At 42.5% G+C, this 24,853-nt stretch overlaps 1 protein-coding gene across 1 annotated transcript in view; it reads right to left on the bottom strand.

The window, feature by feature from the left end:
• LOC145343964 (sperm-specific sodium:proton exchanger-like) overlaps positions 1-24,853 on the bottom strand; it is a 189,940-nt gene that overhangs the window by 131,258 nt on the left and 33,829 nt on the right. The window contains exons 3-4 of the mRNA XM_080190542.1: positions 10,781-10,942; positions 8,009-8,108 (exon numbers count right to left, since the gene is read on the bottom strand). Of these exons, the coding sequence (XP_080046668.1) occupies positions 8,009-8,108; positions 10,781-10,942 (262 nt within the window). The remainder of the gene's footprint in view (positions 1-8,008; positions 8,109-10,780; positions 10,943-24,853) is intronic.

Here is a 24,853-nt window from a genome sequence, read left to right as displayed (position 1 = left end):
TAAGGGAAGTTCATAGAATCACAGAATCCTACAGTGCAGAGGAAGCCCTTCAGCCCATTGAGCAAGCACCAATGCAAGAAAGGCCCTGACCTGCCTACCTAATTCCACTTGCCAGCACTTGGCCCGTAGCTTTGAATGTTATGGTGTGCCAAGTATTCATTCAGGTACTTTTTAAACAATGTGAGATATCCCGCCTCCAACACCCTCCCAGGCAGTGCATTCCAGACTGTCACCACCCTCCAAGTTAGTAAGTTTTTCCTCAAATCCCCCCTAAACCTCCCACTCTCACTTTTAATTTCTGTCCCTTCGTAACTGACCATTCAATTAACGGGAATAGCTGCTCCCTATCCACCCTGTCTACGCCCCTCATAAACCTGAACACCTCAATTAGGTTGTCCCTCAGTCTTCTCTGCTCCAGAGAAAACAATCCAAGCCTATCCAACCTTGCTTTATAACTTAAATGTTCCATCCCAAGCAACATCCTGTGAATCTACTCTGCACCCCATCCAGTGCATTCACGGCCTTCCTATAATGTGGTGACCAGAACTGTACACAGTACTCCAGCTGTGGCCTCACTGAAGTTCTATACAATTCCATCATGACTTCTCTGCTTTTGTAATCCGCACCCTGATTGATCAAGGCGAGTGTGTCCTATGCCTTTTTCACCACCCTATTAACCTGTCTTTCCACCTTCAGAGAGCTATGGACAAAAACACCAAAGTCCTTTTGTTCTTCGGAACTTCCCTGGGTCAGACCTTTCACAGTACACATCCTTATCAAATTACTCCTTCCAAAGTGCATCACCTCACACTTTTCAGGGTTAAATTCCATCTGCTACTTACCCGCCCATTTGACCATCTCGTCCACATCTTCCTGTAACCCAAGACACTCAACTTCACTGTTAACCAGCCAGCCAATCATTGTGCCATCAGCAAACTTACTGATCCTACCCCCCACATAGTCATCTATGTCAGTTAATGATGAACAATAGGGGGCCCAACATGAATCCCTGTGGTGCACCACTGACCTCCAGTCACAAAAGCAGCCATCTGTCACCACCCTCTGTCTCCTACTCCTAAAAATTGTACATGCTGCAATCAGGAGTCCGCCATGGGTGGGGCAAATAGGTTGGGGAGGCCAGTCATCAAGGGGGCAATATCCCGGGGGAGAGGGGAGGGTTGAGTGACAGTTCTCTCAGTGTTAGAGAGATTTGCTCATGCTCGATAGCGATTCCTAGCTACGAGTAGCCAGATTTTAGCAAGCATACACTTCATCCACTCCCTCTACTGGCATGAATCACACTTTGCCTCTTTCTTTGCACCAAGTGCCTTAAAGCTCTGTGTCTTAAAACTCGCTGATAATATAGCATGACTCTCTCCCGTTTTCACTCTCATTCAATAGTTAGACTTTTTTTGGTAAGATCACCCCCATGGACTCTTGACTGGATTTTGAGTGTTTCCTTCCTCCTACATAACCAAGAAGGTAGATGAAGGCAGTTGATGTTTCTACATGGACTTCAGCAAGACTTTTGACAAGGTACCGCATGGTAGGTTGTTGCATAAAGTTAAATCTCATGGGACCCAAGGTGGGGTATCTAAGTGGATACAAAATTGGCTTTTTGGCAGAAGCCAGAAGGTGGTTGTAGAGAATTGTTTTTCAAACTGGAGGCCTGTGTGCCTCAGGGATCAGTGCTGGGCCCACTGTTATTTGTCATGTATATTAATGGTTTGGATGAGAATATAGGAGGCATGGTTAGTAAGTTTGCAGATGACACCAGGATTGGTGGCATGGTGGACAGTGAAGGAAGTTATCTCCAATCGCAATGGGATCTTGATCAATTGGGCCAGTGGGCTGACGAATGGCAGATGGAGTTTAATATAGACAAATGCGAGGTGATGCATTTTGGTAGATTGAATCAGGGCAGGACTTACTCAGTTAACGGTAGGGCGTTGGGGAGAGTTACAGAACATACAGATCTAGGGGTACATGTTCTTAACTCTTGAAAGTAGAGTCACAGGTGGACAGATTGGTGAAGAAGGCATTCGGCATGCTTGGTTTCATCAGTCAGAACATTGAATACAGGAGTTGGGACGTCTTGTTAAAGTTGTACACGACATTGGTAAGGCCATACTTGGAATACTGTGTGCAATTTTAGTCGCCCTATTATAGAAAGGATATTATTAAACTAGAAGGAGTGCAAAAAACATGCTAGGATGCTATCGGGACTTGATGGATTGAGTTTTAAGGACAGGCTGAATAGACTGGGACATTTTTCTCTGGAGCGTAGAAGGCTGCGGGGTGACCTTAAAGAGGTCTATAAAATAATGGGGGACATAAACAAGGTAGATAGTCAATATCTTTTCCCAAAAGTAGGTGAATATAAAACTACAGGGCAAAGGTTTTAAGGTGAGAGGGAAGAGATATAAAGTGTCCAGAGGGGCAATTTTTTCACACAGAGGGTAATGAGTGTCTGGAACAAGCTGCCCGAGGTAGTAGTAGAGGAGGGTACAATTTTATCTTTTAAAAAGCATTTAGACAGTTACATGGGTGTGATGAGTATAGAGGGATAGGGGCCAAATGCGGGCAATTGGGATTAGCTTAGGGGTTTTAAAAAAAAGACAGAACGGACAAGTTGGGCCAAAGGGCCTGTTTCCATGCTATTAACCTCTATGACTCTATGACATTGTTACCCCTCTCCCATATACCAGGGAAAACTATGTAGAAGCTTATAAACTGTGGGAGCATGTTAGATGCCATTATTAAAGTTGTTACATCAGGGCATTTGGAAAAAATCAAAACAATCATGCAGAGTCAACATTGTCTTGGGAAAGGGAAATCATGTTTAACCAAGTTATTGAAGTTCTTTGAAGAAGTCACATGTGCTGTGGATAAAGGGTGGATGTACTATGCTCAGATTTCCAGAAGGTATTTGATAAGGTACCACACCAAAGATTACCAGAGAAAATAAAAGCTCATGGTGGAGGTGTAACTTATCTACATGGTTTGACGATTGGCAGGCTAACAGGAGGAAACAGAGAGTTAGCGTATATGGGTATTTTTCTGGTTGGCAGGATGTGACAAGTGATGTGCCATAGGGATTAGTGTTGGGGCCTCAATGCTAGTAAGCCTCAAAGGCTAGTATACAGGGACAGCAAGTAATTAGGAAAGTTAATAGAATGTTATCCTTTATTGCAAGGGGACAATTGATTACAAAAGTGGGGAGCTTATATTTAAGTTGTACAGGGCATTGATGAGACCACATCTTAAGTACTGTGTATAGAATTGGTCTTCTTATTAAAGACAATTTATATAAATTACTTGGATGAAGGGACTAAAGGTGTGGTTGTTAAATTTGCTGATGACACAAAAATAGATAGGAAAGTAAATTGTGAAGATGACATAACGAGGCTATAAAGGGGCATAGATAGCTTAAGTTAGTGGGCAAAAATCTTGCAAATGGAACATAATGTGGACAAATGTTAATCTGTCTACTTTGCCAGAAAGAATAAAAAAGCTTATCTCAACAGTGAGAGATTGCAGAGCTCTGAGGTGCAGAGGGATCTGGGTGTCCTCATGCATGTATCACAAAGGCTAGTATCCAGGTACAGCAAGCAATTAGGAAAGTTAATAGAATGTTATCCTTTATTGCAAGGGGACAATTGATTACAAAAGTAGGAGCTTATACTTAAGTTGTACAGGCACTGATGAGACCACATCTTAAGTACTGTGTATAGAATTGGCCTTCTTATTAAAGGCAAGGTGTAAATGCATTTGAAGCAATTCAGAGGAGGTTTACAAGACTAATACCAGAAATGTTTTATGAGGAAAAGTTGGACAGGTTAGGTTTGTGTCCACTGGAGATGAGAAGATTAAGAAGCAACTTGATCGAAGCTTTTAACATTGTGAGGGGAACTGACATGGTGAACACGGAGATGATGTTTCCTCTTCTTGGAGGGTCTAGAACTAGGAGTCATGGTTCAGAATAAGGGGTCACTAAGGAGTTTAGGATCATGAGCCTCTGGAACCCTCTTCCTCAAAAGACAATGGAAGCAGAATCTTTGAATATATTTAATACTCAGTAAGAAGTCTCACAACACCAGGTTAAAGTCCAACAGGTTTATTTGGAATCACGATTTTCAGAGTGCTGCTCCTTCATCAAGTAGTGAATGTGCCGGATTATCAATACGGATAACACCATCACACATAAGGGCACCTCCCCACCAGGTACATGGTACATACTCATGCAACTTGGTCAACATTGTCTACCTCATACGTTGCAGGAAAAGATATCCTGAGGCATGGTACATCGGCAAGACCATGCAAACGCTATGACAACGAATGAATGGACACCACACAACAATTGCCAGGCAGGAGTGTTCCCTTCCAATTGGGGAACACTTCAGCAGTCAAGGGCATTCAGCCTCTGATCTTTGGGCGAGCATTCTCCAAGGGGGCCTTCAAGAGCATGACAATGCAGAATCACCAAGCAGAAACTGACAGCCAAGACCCGCATGCATGAGGTCAGCCTCAACTGAGATCTTGGGTTCACGTCAAACTACTGTAACCCTCACCATACTGCCTGGGTTTGTAAAATCATATTAACTATCCTGGCTTGAGACAATTCACACTGTGATTATCCCTCTCTCCACTGTTTGTACCTGTAAAGACTTGATTACCTATAAAGACTCACATTCCAACAATTCTTCACATTCCAATCTGTAATTATCTTGCAATTGTATCTCTGCCTATAAATGCCGTGTTTGTGAACCTACTTCCACTCACCTAATGAAGGAACAGTGCTCCAAAAGCTCGTAATTCCAAATAAACATGTTGGACTTTAATCTGTGGTGTTGTCAGCCTTCTTACTGTGCCATCCCAGTCTAATTCCAGCATCTCCATCTCATATTTAATGCAATGCTAGATAGATTCTTGACTAACAAGGATGTGAAAGATTATCGGGGATTGAGATTACAATCAAAACAACCATGATCTTATTCAATGGTTGAAAATGCTCGAGGGGTTGAGTAACCTACTCCTGCACCAAGTTCATATGCTCGCATGTTCATAAACTCCACCTTCTAACACTTTTTGTAAAGAATATTGAAAGTTTTAGTTGAAGTTTATTTACTAATCACAAGGAAGACGTATATTAACACTGCAATGAAGTTACTGTGAAATTACCCTAGTCGTTACAGTCCGACACGTGTTCAGGTCAATGCATCTAACCAGCATGACTTTCAGAATGTGAGAAGAAACCGGAGCACCCAGAGGAAACCGACACAGACGTGGAGAGAATGTGTAGACTCTACAAAGACAGTGACCCAAGTCTGGAATCGAACCCGGGTCCCTGGCACTGCGCTGCCCTATTGCAAAAGTTAACTTTTTCTTCGGTTATATTCAGTGTTATTACCGGAATCTGAAAGCTACCTAAGGAAAAATACCATGCACAGATTTTTGTAAACCTGCGTGTATGTTCCTGTGTCCTTGGGTGTGGCGCTGCCTTATTTTTCAAGCTGTGTTGTGCTTAATTTTAAAATATTGATTTGAATAAGTTTTCTAAATTATTAAGGCTGACTAACCTATTTAATGGCAAAAAAACAGACTTATTATAAACAATTAAATTCTGGATGTTGTAAACTGTTTGGAAGTTTTTAGTCCCAGATGTTGTAAGAGGGAATATTAAAGGGTTTGACAACCCTGAAAACAGATGAATCGCCAGCCCCCTCAGGATTTTAAAAGAAGCAAAGGAGGAAATTGTAGAGGCTCTATCTTTTATTTAACCACCTCACCATGACCCCAGGAATTGTACCAGAGGTTTGGAGCACTGTCAACATTGTAGTGTTGTTTTGAAAAAGGAAAGAAAACCCAAAAGATCACCTAAATGAAAAGGGTAACCATGTTTTGTGCAATTGGATGCCTGTTACTGTGCTGCAGCGCTCAATATTCAGTTCCTAGCTTTGTTTATAGTTATTATACATTAACTAATTAGATTCAAACATAGGGGCATGATAAAGAAATTGGCAGATAATAATAAAATTGATGATAAGCTTGACAGGAGGATCTTTTTAGAGTACAGGAAGATATAGATAGTCTGGCCAATTGGCCAGAAAAGTGGAAAATGGAATTCAATCCAGAGAAGTGTAACGTGATGCATTTTGAGAGCTGCAACAAGGCAAAGAAATACGCAATGAATAGGAGTGTGTGAGTAGTCTGGAGAAGCGGAGGGATCTTGAAGATTTATGAGGATGTTACCAAAACTGGAAATGTTTAAGTTAGGAGAAAATGCTGGATAGGTTGGGGCTGTTTTCTTCAGAATAGAGGAGATTGAGGGATGATTTAATTGAGTTTTATGAAGTAATGACAGGCCTATTTATAACCCATTTTCTTTAGCAAAGGAATCAGAAATCAGGGGACAGAGATTTAAAGTAATCATCCCTAAGGGACCTGGAACTCTGCCTGAAAGGATGGTGGAGACAGAAACTCTCAACCCATTTGAAAATGTACTTGGAAGTCTACTCAAACAGCCAGAATTGTTTGCAATAGAATTGCAAACATTGTCAAAAATGGGGGAAGGACTCCCAGAAATGGGCCCCACCTGCTATTTTGGAAGGTCATCAGATCTTCCAATGCCGGTAATTCCACATTTTGGAAGGTCATCAGAGGCTGCATGACTCCGAAAAAATCCAGACCATAGTTTCAAAGTCTAACAAGGTTAGTCATACTGCATGAAATTTGACATCTCCCTTGTACAGTTTTCTGTTAACTTAAATATGACCAGTAATTTAAAAGAAAACATTTGTCAACCACTGCAAATGCAAAACTATGGCTGTAGATTTCAATTTTGCATATACAATCTATATTTGCAATCAATCTCCTTCAAAGGACTTTAACTTATAATGTTCAGAAAAACTGTGTGGAAGTATAAATTAAATCCACGTGTACATTTTATACATACAGTATAAAAATCAGTACCAAACCTCATTAAATATAAAGTTGTTAAATATTGAAATAATTTGCAAATATTATTGTTATGTATCTTCTTCTAGGCATACTTAGAACATAGACATAGAACAGTACAGCACAGTACAGGACCTTCGGCCCTCAATGTTGTGCTGAGCTATGTCCGAATCCAAGATCAATCTATCCCACCCTCTATCATTCTGGTGTGTTCCATGTGCCTATCCAATAACCGCTGGAAAGTTCCTAAAGTGTCCGATTCCACTATCACAGCAGGATAGTGCATTAAGAGTTTGAGACTTAAGGCGGACATTATGAGCTCCAGGGCAGTTCAACTGTAGGGGTATTCCAGAGTTGCGCTGTGGAATTCCCTTGGATTCTCCAGGCAAAGATGTCATGATATCCCCTACAGGATGTTCCCCCCTTCCCCAGCCCTCCCCAGGCCAGGCCGCACAACACCCCACTCCCACAATGCTCAATGCCACTCGCCAGCACACGCTTGCAACAGACAGACACCTTATTTATCAATAATTCTCTTTTCTTCATTTTCGTTGCTCTAATTCATTGGGGTTTTCTTCCCACATAAATTATTTCCATTCTGCACCATGGCTGTCTAATAGTGTGTTGTGGTCAGCTTCTAAAGCTATTTCCATCACACCAGAATTTAGAGATTCTTGATTAATTTAGGAAAATGAGCTTCACATGTCTTCTCATCCATTCCACTGCTCTTGGGTTGAATTTCTATCTGCCATGAATTCCATCTCTGACCTAGTCCCATTTTCTATGGTTAAATACTCACAGCTTCGGAAGGAAACTCAGGCATCTTTTCATAGCATAAATGGGATGACATTCTAGCCAATCAGTTGCAAGTAATTCACCCAATCAGTTGCATTTGACTGTAATAGAGAAACTGATCCTGCAGAAAATCTACGTCTGTCTACCCAAATTATGACATTGTTACACAGTACCTCGTCTCAAATCTGGCTGTCCAAAAGTCTGTCCAAATAAACATAACAATAAGAGTTAATATTTAAAGTGCTATCATACTCACCGCAATAGAAATACCTCAATCTCTGGACTAAAACTCACTGTATCCATAAACAGCCCCATAAAGGTCACCGCTATGACACCTGATGTTCCAACCCATTCACCTGAAAATAAAATAATTGAAGTGTTGTAAGTTCATTTTTAGCTTTAAGCCATTATTTTTCAATACTTGATTCATGTAACTTAAAACTGGGAAAAACATGAAGCACATCTGTTCCTCTTATGTCTTTGATATCCTATAATTTGCATGCTGATTTTAAATTCACATAGCATAAATGTGAGGGGAGTAAATAGTAATAAAAACCAGCCAAAAATCATTTGTTCAACTACTTCAGCTTCATCAAGTTTCCTGAAATAAGTCCTCAGATGCTGGAAAAATAACTCCAGAATTTGAATGTGTTATGACATTTTAATAACTTACTGTTATCAACAGAAGTTCAACGTTAAAATATTATAATAAAATGTGCTTCCTCTCAGTGGAACTGGCTGCAGATATAAGCAGTCACCAACTCAATGATGCAGATGAAATGACAGGTGGCAGAGATTCGGCAGTCACTCAGCAAACTAGAGCAAATGGTGAAAGAGTCCATCCATATGCTCTGCCATCATGGCTTCAACTTGCGAACACCACAAGGTCAGCACAGGAAGTTTGGTGGCCGCCACGGAGACCTCAGTCCAGCAGGACTTGTCAATTTATGCTTGTCCTTGCATTCCATGACCTCACACACTGGTGGACACCATTAGGATGAAGGTAACATGGGGACAAGGCATCTTGAATTCCTTCTAGGTGCACCATCTCCTGCAAGAGACAGGCTGGGGCTTCCAGAAAAAAGAAGAGTGAAGGGGCTGCCCACGCACAGCACGGGGGACAGAGGACCCACTGTTCACGGTGTGGGGCAGTGAGGGGCCCACCAGTACACAGTGCAGGGGAGAGATGAAGAGATGAAGGGATGAGGAAGCCTGTATACCATACAGGGAAGAGGGGGATCCACCTGCATGCAATGCAGAGTGGGGCAGGGGGGCACCTGCAAGCAGTGTGAGGGAGAGGGGGCCCACTTGTGGTGTGAGGGGAGGAGAAAGAGATTACATGTGGAAGAAAGGGGCTGAGGGTTACAGTGAGAAAGATGGCGCAGGGAGGGCATGTGACACAGGAGAGACAGTGAGGCGCAAGGAAGAGGGTGCTCAGAGGAGAGGGGGGGATGTGGGGAGGGGGGATGTGGGATGTATGGGGAAAGAGGGAACGCAGGAAAGGGAGGGTGTGGGAGAGACAGAGGACACACGAGAGGGGGGTGGTGCAAGATAGAGAAGAGGCATGGGAGAGAGGGGAGCACAGGGAAGAGAGGAGATACACGCAAGAGAGAGGGGATGCAAGGAAGAGAGAGGGGATGCAGGGAAGAGAGGTGATTTTTGGGGTGGAGAGCACGTGCAGGGATTGGGTGGAAAGTACGCCCAGGGAGGAGAGCATGCGCGAGTGGGAGCAAGAGATTGAGCATACACGTGTGCAAGGGACAGCACACACACGTGCTTGAAGGAGATAGTATGTAAATGGAGGGGAATGATCGAATGGGTACCCTGAGATATTGGGTATGAGCTGGACAAACACACTTACCATCTCACACACTAATGGTTATCTTTATTTATGACCTTTTTTTTAAATGATCAATCAAGTTATCTTTCTAAAATTTGCTCATCAACCCCTTGAATAAGAAAAAGAATGTGGAAATGTGACTCCCCATGCAATGATAGGTGTGTAAAACAATGCCACCTGCACACTTTCCTCCAAGTCACACAGCATCCTGACTTGGGTATGTATCAGTGTTACTTCACTGTCGCTGGATCAAAATCCTTAAACCCGATACCTAACAGCATGATGGAGTTATCTACACAACAGGAATAGCAGCGCTTTAAGAAGGCAGCTCACTACCACCTTCTTAAGGACAATAAATGTTGGCCGTGCCTGTGACGCCTATATTCCACAAATGACTTTCTAAAAATGGGAAGTGGTGACAATGCTGTTACACATTTTATGAAAAAATATGCTGTATACTAAACTGTGGAAATTCAATCTTTGATACCTGCTGTCTTTCCAGTAAATATTCCAATCAGCAATTAGCAACCCCCCTCACTCTCTTCATGAAAGTTAAGCACAATCAACAAAAGCAAGATGATATAGTTTTTAACAAAAGTTCTGAAACTGAGACAACTCTCTGTAGCAGACTCAGTAATCTATGGGCCACCCACATTATAGTAATCCAGGATGACTGACCAGACAGTCTAGTTTATTAATGAGTTTTGGAGGCATTGACATATAACCAGAAGCTAAGATTCTTCTCACTCAGCTGCAGATAATACTGAAAATCAATGTCTAAATCAATAATTTGGCCTGTCTAGACAAGATCAAGTATTGTGTCATTGTGGACTGCACAATTTAACCCAATCAAGCCCCAATGATGAAACAATACTCCAACACACTCCTAAGTGCTTTTTTTTTATATCAGTACCTAAACTCTCTGAAATTAGATACATGGAGTGTGTCTTTAGCGGATTAACAGAGTCTACATGTGGGCAGAGAAGAACTCTACCTCTGTGGATTCTCAATTTGGAGTCCTTAATCATTGTATTGGGTCTGTGCATGCATCAGATAGCCAGGTAATCAGACAAGAATATATCTATAAACATTAGTCCCAGTTCTCTGACTGCCTAAAATGTAGAAACAATAGATCATAGAATATGAAATCTATCCCACCAAACTTGGTAAGAAAATTGCTATACTTACCGACATAGAATGTGATGTAAGTGATTGCTAAACTCATTGTTATCTCCGTCAAACCATCATTAAAAATATAAGACAGGCAAAACATGGTAATTTTGGCCATTGCATATCCAAATACTGGACTACCAATCACTTTCAGTATCAGTTTTACAGCAAGTTCAGTCGCTATACAGAAAAAGAAAACATTGGTTTAAAATCTGGGTTGCATGCAAAATTAAACAACAAAAAATCCAAAAATTATGATTTGAAAACACTTTAAATGATTATGTTGCTAGACATGACCAATATACAACAATACCACAAAACCACATGTATAGGGTGCATTTCTAAATACTCTAGCAAAAGACAGGGAAGTAAAAATATAAGATTATCAAACAGATATTGCTATATCATTCCTCAGAAGTTCAAACCTCATTTACAAATCAAATTTTCTCATATTATTTATCATTTTATCGTGGGTAGTACGATGGCTAGCACTGCTGCCTCACAGTGCCAGGCATCCAGGTTTGAATCCAGCCTTGGATGATGGTCTGTGTGGAGTTTGTACATTTTCCTCATGTCTTCGTGGTTTCCCTTCCACAGTCCAAAGACGGCGGCACTGTGGTTAACACTACTGCCTCACAGCACCAGGGATCTGGGTTCGATTCCCAGCTTGGGTCACCTTGTGCAGTCTGTGCATTCGCCCAGTGTCTGCGTGGGTTTCCTTCAGGTGTTCCAGTTTCCTCCCACAGTCCAAAAGACATGCTGTTTAAGTGCATTGCCCATGCTAAATTCTCCCTCAGTGTATCCAAACAAGGGGTTTTCACAATAATTTCATTGCAGTGTTAATGTAAGCCTACTTGTGACTAATAAATAAACCTTAACTTTAAAATATGCAGGTTAGATGGATTGGCCAGGAGCAATGTGCGGGGTTGCAGGGATAAGATGTGGGATTGGGCCTTGATAAGGTGCTCTTTCAGAGAGTTGGTGCAGGCTCAATGGGCCAAATGGTACTGTAGGAATTCAATGATACTAATTCAAACTCTTATGTCAACATCCAATTAGGGTATTACTTTCATCTCAACAGAAAGGTTGTGTGCAAAATATGAAATATAGGCACTGTGTTTTTAGAAAACCTATGTCTTAAGTAGTCAGATGTTTGTCTTCATTCTTGGATCTGAGCTCTCATTCTGTGGGCGGTTAAGTTTGATTACTAAGACTATCACCCATTTTACATTCCTACATATGTTATCCCACAGCTTTAGTTCTACTTCTCCTTTAATTAATAATAGTGCTAAGTGTCCTTCACATCAAAATAACATTCATTAATCAAATTATCTTTTTTGTTTTAATACATTTCTACTCAATACATCCACAGGTATCATAGGAGAACTCTTTCAAAGTTTTAATAGGTTCTTGACTTTAATTTGTAGTTTGTAATTTTTCACACCTTATTTTCAATACTAGAATGTTACAGTTTATATATTAAATTTGATCCACATTTCAAATAAACCAACAAACTAGAACTAATTTTGATCTATTCAAGCTCCATCAATGTTTAACATTGCTTTTTATTTTGCACTCTACTTCCATACAGAAAAATTCCTCCACTCCCAAGTCAGTTCAGAATCCAATACAGGCAGAAAATAAGAAGCACTGTCACTTGATCAAACATTTGCAACCATTAGCTCAGACACCTGCACAAAGCTGGATTGGAGCAACTAGTGAGTGACCAGGCATGGGTTACCTAAGGAAAGACAGGTGGGATAGGCCAGCTCGTATGCAAACCCCCGATGGGCAAAATTACACAACAGTTCTGCTACAGAAGATTCACATGATACTTCTTTGGTTAGCAAAATGCTGATGGAGATGCACACCAAGAAGTTCGGCAAGCCTGCCCAAAGCCTCCAATTCCTCGATGGAGCATGGGGAAGTCTGTTGGAGCCCAATCTTTCCACATGTCAGAATGAATCATGATGTACAGACAGTGGCCTATTAGTAGTTAGTAAAGGCTAGGAAATCCTGGCTGTTGGCATGCAGCCTCAGACTGCTGTCATCCAGACACAGAACAGTATGATTATTGCGGATCTCAATGCTCAACTGGGAATGCAGGCATTCACAGCACACCATTAAACGTTCCATTATATCAGAGAGATTACTGAGGTGTCACTCAGTAACCTTAATATCTTCAAATAGAGCCAAAGCAATTGTGTTTTCACTGGTGTCACTTCAACTGTGCCCATGCTATTGTTGCCTCTCAACCAGCCAGCCACGACTGTTGCTACACACATTGAGATGGCATAGTCTGAACCTGAGCCTTCAAGGGCCACAGATACTCAAGAGTGTCCTCCGAACATCCGCAGTCTCCACCAGTGAAAGTCAACAGCCTTCCACCAGTCATGCTGCAGCCACTGGGATAGCACGGCATAGGAATAAGAAGGACAGGCAAAGGCATTCTCAATTTAGGTTTAATGAGGGAATGCACAAGGATGATTAGCTCTGTTTTTAATTGATATGTGCATGGATACAGTTGTTGTCTGAAGGTTTTGCTGGTGATCTTTAGTGAGTAATTTAGGCCATGAGGACTTTATCATGAAGAGTTAGAAATGAGTGTACCCTAAGGGAAAGGTGGGTCCATGTTGAAGATGGTAAAGTTCCTCAGAACTGATGACAAGTCTCAACTGCAGCCCCTCATGGTCCGTCCAGTTCTCCCAGATGCAAGTAGTTTCCTCCCTTCCTCCTCCTCTGGAAGTAGCCTCTGGATCCCAAGAGCTGGTGACTGGGCTTGGTAATTGCGAGGTTCAGAAGGGCACAACACATACCATAAACATGGACAAACCTTCTGTAGCGACTTCCCCAAGTACTCTATGAAACAACATTTCTGCTTTTGGATGCTCTTTGTTTGTTCCACAGTGCTGTGAGTGGCTTCACAGTTTTTAACTAAAGAATTTCTGACCTGGTTGCGAACAGGATAACAGGAGAAAGATGCATTTTCATAGCATAGTTAAACAATAACTGCACATTGACAGAAGCAGTATCACTTCCCATCCAGGTGGGATGTCCACAGAGCCATGTGTGTGTAGCCTGCTATCCTGGCAAACCCACCAAACCCATGTTTTGTTTCACCACAGTATTCACTGCTCAGGGAAGTCTCCTCTCCTCTTAAGCGAGCATTTATCAACTCCAAGATGCTTCTGTGGCCTGCAAATTGTTGAGGCCACTAGGTGCCACTTCAAAGGATCCCCAGAGTAAAAACAAAGGATGGAAGTGATTTTCACAGTCACTTGGAGGGCTCTCCTCACCGTAATTTGAGACTCTAGCTCTTCATCCGTCACTTTCTCCTCAGTGAGATGAAACATCCTTAAACATTGTTCTCTGCCTAGTAGGAATAGTGCTCTTGGAAGACCCTGCAGGATAATGGCTTCCAAGGAAAACCTTCATTCTCCTCCCTTATCAGAGGTTCTCTTCTCTGCCACCTTCCCCTTTATATGTCCTGTTCCCGTTGCAGAGACTGCCCCATACCTATGCATGGCAATGTTATTTTCTGTCTTTCTGTGGTCAGGAGAAACCCTCAAGTTACTCTAACAACTTACCACAATGCTTCCACAACAGAAGGAAATCAAAAGCATCTCAACTGCAACTTAATTAATGGCCCATTTTGCTCGCAAACACTTATTGTTTCAGAAGTGAAAAAGGAAGGCATTGCCTGCACATTAATTTGCCAATTTTAGTGTTCTTTCATTGAATCAGGCCATTATGTTCAATAATGCCACAATTAGCAACTTTGGACACATGTGTGGTACACACTTGCATACACCACTCCTATTAACTCATGCCATCAAGGTTGCATGGCAACAGCCAATGGCACCTCTACATTACAAATCTTTAGATAGGCCTAAGTGTTACCACTAGATCTGCCTTTGTGCGAGTGAATGGGTCTGAAACGAAGATTGAAGCAACAATCAAAAGGCTTAAACAACATTTCCTTACTATCCCTTGAGGAACTAAAATAAAGGATTTCAAAAATGCTAAGCAGCAAATAACACTAATAAATAATGAAACCAATTCTTTGGCATGCATTACAACAGATGAAACATACTGGGGTGAATTTTACCGTTCCATCCACCAGGGGAAGCGATGCGGGCACGGGATGGACCATGGAAAAGTCTGTCGACCTCAGGCAGGATTTTATAGTTTTGAGACATGCAGGGCCAAAAAATCCCACCCACTGCATGTGATGGGAGAAAAATAAGTTAAAGCCTACTTGCGAACAGAAAACACAGCCATCTCCAAACAGTACCATATCATTGTGGCACAGGTTGTTCCTATCCAAATGTGACAGCCCCAATGATTTCTATGGGGAAAATCAGTAATTGATCTACCTGTGGGGTTTGTTGAATATGAGTTCCCTTGGTAACAGGCAATGGCCTGCCCAGATGGAAGTCCTCACCTGAGCCCTTTATAAGGCAGATACTAGGAAGGTGTTTAACAATGCATATCATTCTTTTCCAGTCAGACTTCCTGTATTATTACACTGGCGACAATGAACAGGATAAGTTTTGGATAACTTTGAATGAACCTGGTCAGACAGTAACAGGGAGATAGTGAAAATGCCACTGTTCGAGAAATTAGAATATGATGCGAGTGTGAAAGATTGACCCCATATAGTGAATAGATACTTCTATCAGAAAAACGGGATAGAAGGGAATGCCTAGCAAAAAGTCATCCTGCTAACCACTTGTGGAGTTCCAACTTTTAGCATCACAAAAAGTTTAACCTACCTCACAGTCCCAGATTCAGAACCTCTGATAAGAGAGGAGAATGAAGGTTTTCCTTGGAAGCCATTATCCTGCAGGGTCTTCCAAGAGCACTATTCCTACTAGGAAATTGATAGTTATTGTAGCAAACCACAATGACCCCAAACTGTTTGTTGCAGTGCTACAGGTTTAAAACAGCAAACAGACTTTATGAGGAACTAGTTTCCCATTTCCTGAAGAGACGGTGGAAATTTGTGGAATATGGAATACAGGCTGGCATTTCGGAAAATGTTGAGGGACCACTTAGCTGGAATAAATAGCATAGCCACCCCAAGGCAGCCATTGTCTGAGCCAAATCTTGACCTTAAGAAAGTTACAGAACTGGCCCTTTCTCATGAAAACGTGGAAAAGGAGCCCAGGAGTTCAGAGTTCCCTAGATGGTACTGTCCTCAGCCTTTTGCATACTCTATACCACAAAACCAAGCCCCCAGCAGTTAACACTCAGGTCTCCCATTTCTTGCCAAGGGAGGGCGATTGGATGAGGAGGCCACGGAATTCCAAAACTGGACTGGAAGTTTCTCCACAGTATAGTGAGGAGCAAGCACATCCATGCTGCACTTGTCATCATAGGGTCTGCCCCAGACAAGGTTACCGAAACAGACAAAATACATATCACCCAGGCTGAAGGGTGAAGCCACCTCAAGAGTGGGCTTTGCAAATAAATCAGTTCGAAGATGAGGAATTGATGCAACTAATTTACATCACTACATGCACAGCCTGTGAGGGGGCATGGTGGCACAGTGGTTAGTGCTGCTGCCTCACAGCACCAGGGACCCGGGTTCAATTCCAGCCTTGGGTCACTGTCAGTGCAGAGTTTGCACGTTCTCCCTGTATCTGGCTTTTTCTGGGTGCTCCAGTTTCTTCTCACAGTCCAAAGATGTGCAGGTTAGGTTGATTGGCCATGGTAAATTGACCCTAGTGTGAGGGGATTAGCAGGGTAAATATATGGGGTTATGGAAATAGGGCCTGGGTGGGATTGTGGTCACTGTAGACTCAGTGGGCTGAATGACCTCATTCTGCACTGTAGGGATTCTATGGGACATCGAGGCTAGATTGGCCACATACACCAGGAGCCCTTTCGTATTATTGGGACCACTGTAGCTCCAGTTACACATGGGAAACAGACCGTCCACCTCCCCCTAATAGTGGTGCAAAGGACCAGAGCCCAGCCTTTTGGGAAGGGACTCACTATAGAAAATCTGCCTGGAATGACAACAGATCTTCAAAATGGGTACTGGCCATCTATATGAAGTCATTAGGAAGTATCCTGAAATGTTCCAAGAAGGCCTCAGGAAGATTAACAGTGCTAGGGCCAAGATCTACGTAGACCCAGAGGCTCAATCTAAATTTTTTAGAGGAATGACCAGTCCCATTGCTCTGCTTGCCAAAGTAGAGGCTGAATTGGAACATCTAGAGGAACTTGGCATTATATGCCCAGTTCAATTTGCCAGATGGACTATACCAGTAGTTCCAGTTTTAAAACTAAACATCTCAGTTGGCTCTGTGGAGATTATAAGTTGATGGTCAACAGAGCTTCTCGCTTAGCCAGATACCCTATGCCATGCATAGAAGACTTGAATGCAAAACTGGCTAGAAGGTCACATATTTTGCAAAGTGGACATGAGTCATGCCTACCTCCAACTGGAGCTTGAAGTGTCATCCAGGAAGTACATTACTATAAGCACTCACAAAGGACTGTATGAGTACACTCATCTTGCCTTTTGCGGTGTCTTCATCTTGAGCCATTTTTCAATCTATCTATTTGCTATGCCTCAGTGGGTAGCACCCTTGCTTCCAAATCAGAAAGTTATTGTTTCAAATCCCACTCCAGGACTTAAGCACAAAAATCAAGCTGACATTCTAATGCAGTACTGAGGAAATTTGCAATCTTGAGATTTTGGACGAGACACCAAATGAAAGCTCCATCTGCCCTCTCAGGTGGATATATCAATCAAATAGCGCTATGTCAAAGAAAAGCAGAAGTATTACCCCTAATGTACTGGCCTAATTTATCCCACAATCAAAATCATAACAACAGATTATCTGGTCATTATCATCTTGCTGTTTTTTGGAACTTGTTATTCTCAAATTGGCTGCCATGATCCTACTTTACAATGGAGACTACACTTTAAAAGCACTTCAGTGCCTGTTGAGACATCCAGTGACCATGAAAGGTGCAAGCAAATCAAGACTTTTGTTTTATTCCTCATTTCTGTTCATTATACTATATGATGTTGTAAGATAGACTGTGGTTTATCAAAGATTGAAAACTATTATAAAGTTCTTACCATCAACGTCATGTGGATCCACAGAAAGATCGCGAAAGACTTCAAACACAACAATAGAAGTGCCATCATTCAGCAACGATTCCCCTTCAATTATTAGAGTAAGAGCTTTAGATGCACCTATATGTAATATAAAATATCTACTGGTAAAATTTCACTTCTACTTTCATTTCACTATTTTACTGATATAAGCTACGTTTGTGCCTGTTGCGTGAATGAATTAATACAGTGAAATCTGAGTTCAAAGTGGCTATTTAAAGAGCAAGAAAAAAATTAATGCATTTACTTATTCTTCAAATTGCATGGTATTTTACAGAAGAAGAAAATAATGAAACTAACTTATGTTTATATAGCTTTTGTTTGAAAATATACCTTTCCTGCTGGCTTTGTGAAGCTGAGTAGGTTTGCCTTTCAGTGATGTCAATTATGGAGCAACCCAGAGTGTACTATTCCAAATATCTGCTTATGATATCAAACCAGCCTGAAAACCTTCTTTGGAGGCTTCTGCGCCTGACTGGGAACGAATATTTCACTGCCCCATTTTTGCAATAGCTTCATTCTTATGACTCAGAAGTTCCTTGTCCAATTAAGATTGGTAGATGGGATGTTAAAGTTAGGGAACCAATCAGAACTAACCCCTAAGTAAGAGGGCCTTTTCAACTACTTTACAAAACGTTTATTAAAAAGTAAAAACAGCCAGGCCACCAGGAGGGATGGGGTGTCCCCTACAAGATATCACAGTTGGCATCCTTTACCTAACTTTAACAATGCTCTCAAGGAGCCCAATTACCTTCCTGTATGGCTCATAGGGGTGGCTAGCCTTCTCCAGTCCCAAACCCACGTCAGCCTAAATAGCCCATGCCAGGAACAGTATCAGGAAGCCGTGACAATATGCTCCTACCTAGTTATCCCCCAACCACCATCCACCACCACCTTCCCCTGCCCTCCCCCCACAACCACCCCTGCCAAAAAACTTCATTCCTAACCAAGGATTAGGGTGGGAGCTGTCACTCAATGCAGAAAGTATGCCCCTAGACTTTGCTTTCTCTTGTAAGTATTGTGCAACTTGGGCAGAGCCTTAGACAGTGCCTTGGGGACAGCACAGTGGCACAGTGGTTAGCACTGCTGCCTCATAGTGCCGGGGACCCAGTTCGATTCCCCTGAGCCACAGTCTGTGTGGAGTCTGCACATCTCTCCGAGTGCTCTGGTTTCCTCCCGCAGTCCGAAAGACAAAGAACAAAGAAGAATGAAAATTACAGCACAGGAACAGGCCCTTCAGCCCTCCAAGCCTGCACCAACCATGCTGCCCAACTGAACTAAAATCTCCTACCCTTCCGGGTACCATATCCCTATTTACCCATCCTATTCATGTATTTGTCAAGACATCCCTTAAAAGTCACTACTGTATCTGCTTCCACTACCTCCCCAGACAAAGAGTTCCAGGCACCCACTACTCTCTGTGTAAAAAATCTGCCTTGTACCTGTCCTTTAAACTTTGCCCCTCACAACTTAAACCTATGCCCCCTAATAATTGACTCTTCCAACTTGGGAAAAAGCTTTTGACTATCCACTCTGTCCATGCCCCTCATAATCTTGTAGACTTCTATCAGCTCACCCCTCAACCTCCTTTGTTCCAGTGAGAACCAAGTTTCTCCAACCTCTCCTCATAGCTAATGCCCTCCATAACAGGCAACATCCTGGTAAATTCTTTCTGTACCCTCTCCAACACCTCCACATCCATCTAACAGTGTGGCGACCAGAATTGAACACTATATTCCAAGTGTGGCCTAACTAAGGTTCTATAAAGCTGCAACATGACTTCCCAATTTTTAAACTTAATTCCCCGGCCGATGAAGGCAAGCATGCCATATGCCTTTTTGATTACCTTTTCCACCTGCGTTGCCACTTTGTGACCTGTGTACCTGTACACCCAGATCCTTTTGCCTATCAATACTCTTAAGGGTTCTGCCATTGACTGTACATTTGCTATGTGTATTAGGCCTTCCAAAATGCATTACCTCACATTTGTTGGGATTAAACTCCATCTGCCATCTCTCCGCCTAAGTCTCCAACCAATCTATATTCTGCTGTATCCTCTGATGGTCGTCATCACTATCCGCAAATCTTCCAATCTTTGTGTCATCCGCGAACTTACTAATCAAACTAGTTACAGTTTCCTCCACATCATTTATATATATTACAAACAGCAAAGGTCCCAGCACTGGTCCCTGAGGAACGTCATTTGTCACAGCCATTCAGAAACGCACCAGTCCACTGCTATCCTCTGTCTTCTTTGACTAAGCCAGTTTTGTATTCACCTTGTCAGCTCAACTTCACCTTCTGCATCAGTCTGCCATTAGGGACCTTGTCAAAGACCTTACTGAAGTCCATGTAGACAACACCCACTGCCCTACCCTCATCAGTTATCTTTGTCATTTCCTCGAAAAGCTCAATCAAGTTTGTGAGACACGACCTCCCCTTTACAAAATCATGTTGCCTTTCACTAATACGTTCACTTATTTCCAAGTGGGAATAAATCCTGTCTCAAAGACAGGCTGGGTAGGTGCATTGGCCAAGCTAAATTCTCCCTGAACCGGCACTGGAGTGTGGTTACAAAGGGATTTTCAGAGTAACTTCATTGCAGTGTTAATGTAAGCCTATCTGTGACTAATAAATAAACTTTTACTTTTTTTACTGCTGAAGGAGAATAAAACTGACTCCATATGCCCTCCAACGAGGGGGCATAGCTTTAAATACGAGGGGGCATAGCTTTAAATTAAGGGGTGGTAGTTATAGGACGGATGTCAGGAGTAGGTTCTTTACCCAGAGGGTGGTGAGGGATTGGAATGCCCTGCCTGCTGCAGTTGTGGTTGCGCCTAGTTCGGGGGCGTTTAAGAGATCCATGGATAGGTTTATAAGAACATAAGAACATAAGAAATAGGAGCAGGAGTAGGCCATCTAGCCCTTCGAGCCTGCCCCGCCATTCAATAAGATCATGGCTGATCTGTTGTGGCTCAGTTCCACTTTCCCGCCCTCTCCCCATAACCCTTAATCCCCTCTCTTATCAAGAACCAATCAACCCGCTTCTTAAAAATATTTAGCGAGGCAGCCTCCACCACTTCAACGGGCAGAGAATTCCAGAGATTCACCACCCTTTGAGTGAAGAAGTTCCTCCTCAACTCCGTTCTAAACCGCCTCCCCTTTATCTTGAGGCTGTGCCCCCTAGTCCTACTGTCTTTTTTGAGCGGGAAGAGTCTCTCCACCTCTATCCTATCCATCCCATTCATCATCTTATACGTCTCAATGAGATCTCCCCTCATTCTTCTAAACTCTAACGAGTACAAGCCTAGTTTATTCAGCCTCTCCTCATAGCTCAATCCCCTCAACTCCGGTATCAGCCTAGTAAACCTCCTCTGCACTCCCTCCAGGGCCAAAATATCCTTGCGCAGGTGCGGCGCCCAAAACTGCACACAGTACTCCAGCTGCGGCCTCACCAATGCCCTATACAGCTGCAGCAAGACCTCCCTACTTTTATATTCAATCCCCCTCGCTATGAAGGCCAGCATCCCATTCGCCTTCCTGACCACCTGCTGCACCTGCAAGCTGGGTTTTTGCGACTCATGCACAAGGACCCCGAGGTCCCTCTGCACCGTCGCCTGCTGCAGTTTTTCGCCACGTAAGTAATAGTCCTTCCTACCATTCTTCCTACCAAAGTGGACCACCTCACACTTGCCAACATTAAATTCCATTTGCCATTTCCTGGCCCATTCGCCCAGCCTATCTAGATCCTTCTGCAGACTCTCCACACCCTCCGCACAATTTGCCTTTCCCCCAATCTTGGTGTCATCAGCAAATTTCGACACCCTGCACTCGGTTCCCTCCTCCAGATCATCTATATAAATGGATGGAAAGGGTTTGGTTTAGGTTAGAGGGTCATTGTTTTTTAACTGGTCGGCGCAACATCATGGGCCGAAGGGCCTGTTCTGCGCTGTAATGTTCTATGTTCTATACCCAATGCAGAATATTCATGTTAATGTAAACAGGAAGGGCTTGGCCACAATTCAAATATTAAAAGCTATACAAATGCACATAATTGAAATATTATCCAGGAGCTCCTTAAAGTAGTATTTTTGAAAAGAATACTCATTTTCTACAGTCTTTCTGCACCAACAATAATTTTCTGCAATACTGAGGATAATTGATGGTGATTTTTTTCTTAGTTTTGCTGCTTATACACAACTGGCTAGATTCTTCTCCACTATCAGGCAGTAAAGTCACAAAAAATTAAGGAAAATCTAACATCACACACCCTCACCTAACCCAGATTATCTTTTCTGCCCACATCACCACCCCCACCATATGTAAATAGTAAATGGAAACAAGCCCAATAAAACCACCAAAGTAGTCCCCTTTCTGCAAACCTATTCCCAACACCACAGCAATGGATGAGGATAGATATTGAACAGCAGTGCAAGGCCCACTGTGGAATTTATTGGAGGGAAAATGTCTAGTATGCTTCACGGACACCCTAAAAAAAAGATTCTGGACTTTTCTGCATTGTTTTCCATCAGGTGCTGCGGCATATGTCTTACTGTAACACTGCATTAATTGTCCCCTTTGCCAGGGGCTTCCTCTAAGGTGTAAGTTCCTTTAGAAGTCAATCCAGTATAAGTAACAACTGCAAAATCAGGAATCCAGAGGCAATAGGAGAAGGTTGTATTCCAAACCTTCTTCTTGGAAGTAAGAAATTTCATTGTAAGTGTTGAAAACCATCTGCAATCAGCTTTTACAACTGCACACCATTCATGAAGTCCCATGTTTTGCCTTGAGACATTTGACTCTGTGAGAAGTATACTGCAATTCCCTTGATAATTTCTTCATGTTTACAGCTTACAGGAGGAACAGAGGAGAAAAACAAGCAACTCCAATTGCGTTGTTTGTATTTGTTTACAATCTGCTTATAAAGCAATAAAAGGCTGGACATTCATCAAAGGTCAAATGACGATTTTGAAGACAATTCACCCATTATCAGAGGAGTAGGCAAAGTTCACCAGCAAGACCAGCATACTGCTTTTCATAGAATGACAGAGCCTTCAACTTTAACTGTACAGAATCCTTGGATGAATCACCATATGTATTGATTCCATGGAGTGTTAATGTTGAATTATTGAACCTATCGGTTCCCTCCAAATCCTTTGGGTTAGCTGCTAAAGGAGCCTCAAAGTTGCCTTGGCATGGAATAATCATCTGCTTCATTGAAATCTGCCCATGCATTTCTTCATTTGTGCTGTGTTTTACCGAATGCTTCCCTTGAAACTGACTAACTAATCACTCTCTGCTCCCATTTCCCTCCCTCCCTTAAGAGTAGTGTTAACCACAATCAGATTGGGTTATGCAAGGTGCAGGGTTTGGACTGCAACACGTTTCTTGTTGTACACCTAGAGGAAGAAGGTATTTCATAATGTTACTTATAATTCACAACTAGAAATAGAGCTTTACAGAAGGCAATGGGTTGGCTAGTTGTGACGCAATCTATCCCTGTATTAAAGAGTGAATACATTAGTGAATGAATGTAAGAAATATGAAAAGCAAATCCTAATACTAGTCAAAATCGCAGTGTTCTATTATTTCCATATCCAATTAACAGATCTGTCTCTAGGTCAAATTTCACACCTTGTCAACATGTACAACTTCCAGACATAAGAGACAGATATGCTAGAAAGGAGAACGTGATTGGAAATAGTGGTGCTTAAGTACTCATACCATCAGATGGAAACTTTAAGGAAATTTTATTAACCACATGGTTTTAATATTTTTCACTTAACAAGTTTTAAACATTCTATGGTCAACATTAGAATAAGGCAACACTACACTGTGCCAGAGAAGAATGATAATTCTTGTGCATTTTAATCGGAAACATATAACACCTTCTCCATCTGAGATGGCACACCAGAAATCCTTACATTACCAAGAAGACTACTCTTCAAACGTACAAAATTAGCTACAGAGTATTTGGTATAACCTGAACTCAAGGAAGGCCATTTATAAATGCAAACTTTCTTCTTCTTTAGATCATTATTCCTTACAATCCAAAGTGTAACTGCTCATTTACATTAGCTTCTTCCATACTGCTGAAAATATCTTCCTCATCTACTCCCCAAGTTTATGAGGGTGACCTTACAATCACACCCTGCCAGCCAATGGGCGGGCAAACTGCTAAGATCGCAAGAGAGCTGAGAAATCAGGTTCGCGTCAGATTTTGTGCCTCTCATGATCTTACCAGCAGATATCTGGCGTGAGACTGAATGAATTATTTAAAAGTCATTTACATATTATTTCAGTGAAATTAGCGTGTCCGGAGCTCAATCGTCCGGGCTGACCTGGCTGTGTGGCTTTGCTGAGGGAGTTCTCTCTGGCAAAAATCACAACTAGTCCCCAGTAACGGGGACCAGACATGATGGCCTCACTGGTGGACCCAGAGGCCATTGAGGCCCCCCGGGAGATCGGGGGCAAGGGGAGTGGTGCCCTTTGGGGCACTGTCTGGCACTATCCACCCAGCACTGGGCTGTGCTAAGAGGTGGGCCTGAGGGGGTGAGACGTACTGGGGGTAGGGTCAGGCCAATCCAAGGGAGCAGTGGGGGGACAGCTGCACATTCTGCACAGCATTCAGTGAGGTGGAGAGGTATGAAGGTCGATCAGTCCAGCTGGGCAGCGGGGGCGAGCTCAGAATCATCAGTGCCATATTTAGGCCACGGAGGCCAGTTGAAAGTAGCAGAGGCTGTGAGAGGTCTCTCCGCTGCTCTGAGCAGAGAGATCACCAAATGCGCATTGGTGCCCTCTGCTGCTATCAGTCAACTGTTGGAAGATTTAAGTTCCGCCCACTCCCCAACAGGCGGAAACCTGATCTGAGCATTTCTTCATGCATTAAGTACACAAGATACCAAAGTCACCAAAAAAAAAATCCAAAACTCTTCCATTTTCACACTTGTTTGGAA

The sequence above is a fragment of the Carcharhinus amblyrhynchos genome, chromosome 6 (assembly GCF_965287045.1).
Source record: "Carcharhinus amblyrhynchos chromosome 6, sCarAmb.v2.hapA, whole genome shotgun sequence".
Taxonomy (NCBI): Eukaryota; Metazoa; Chordata; class Chondrichthyes; order Carcharhiniformes; family Carcharhinidae; genus Carcharhinus; species Carcharhinus amblyrhynchos.
The sequence above is the reverse complement of the archived record's forward strand: the minus strand, read 5'-3'. Positions and strand labels throughout refer to the sequence as shown.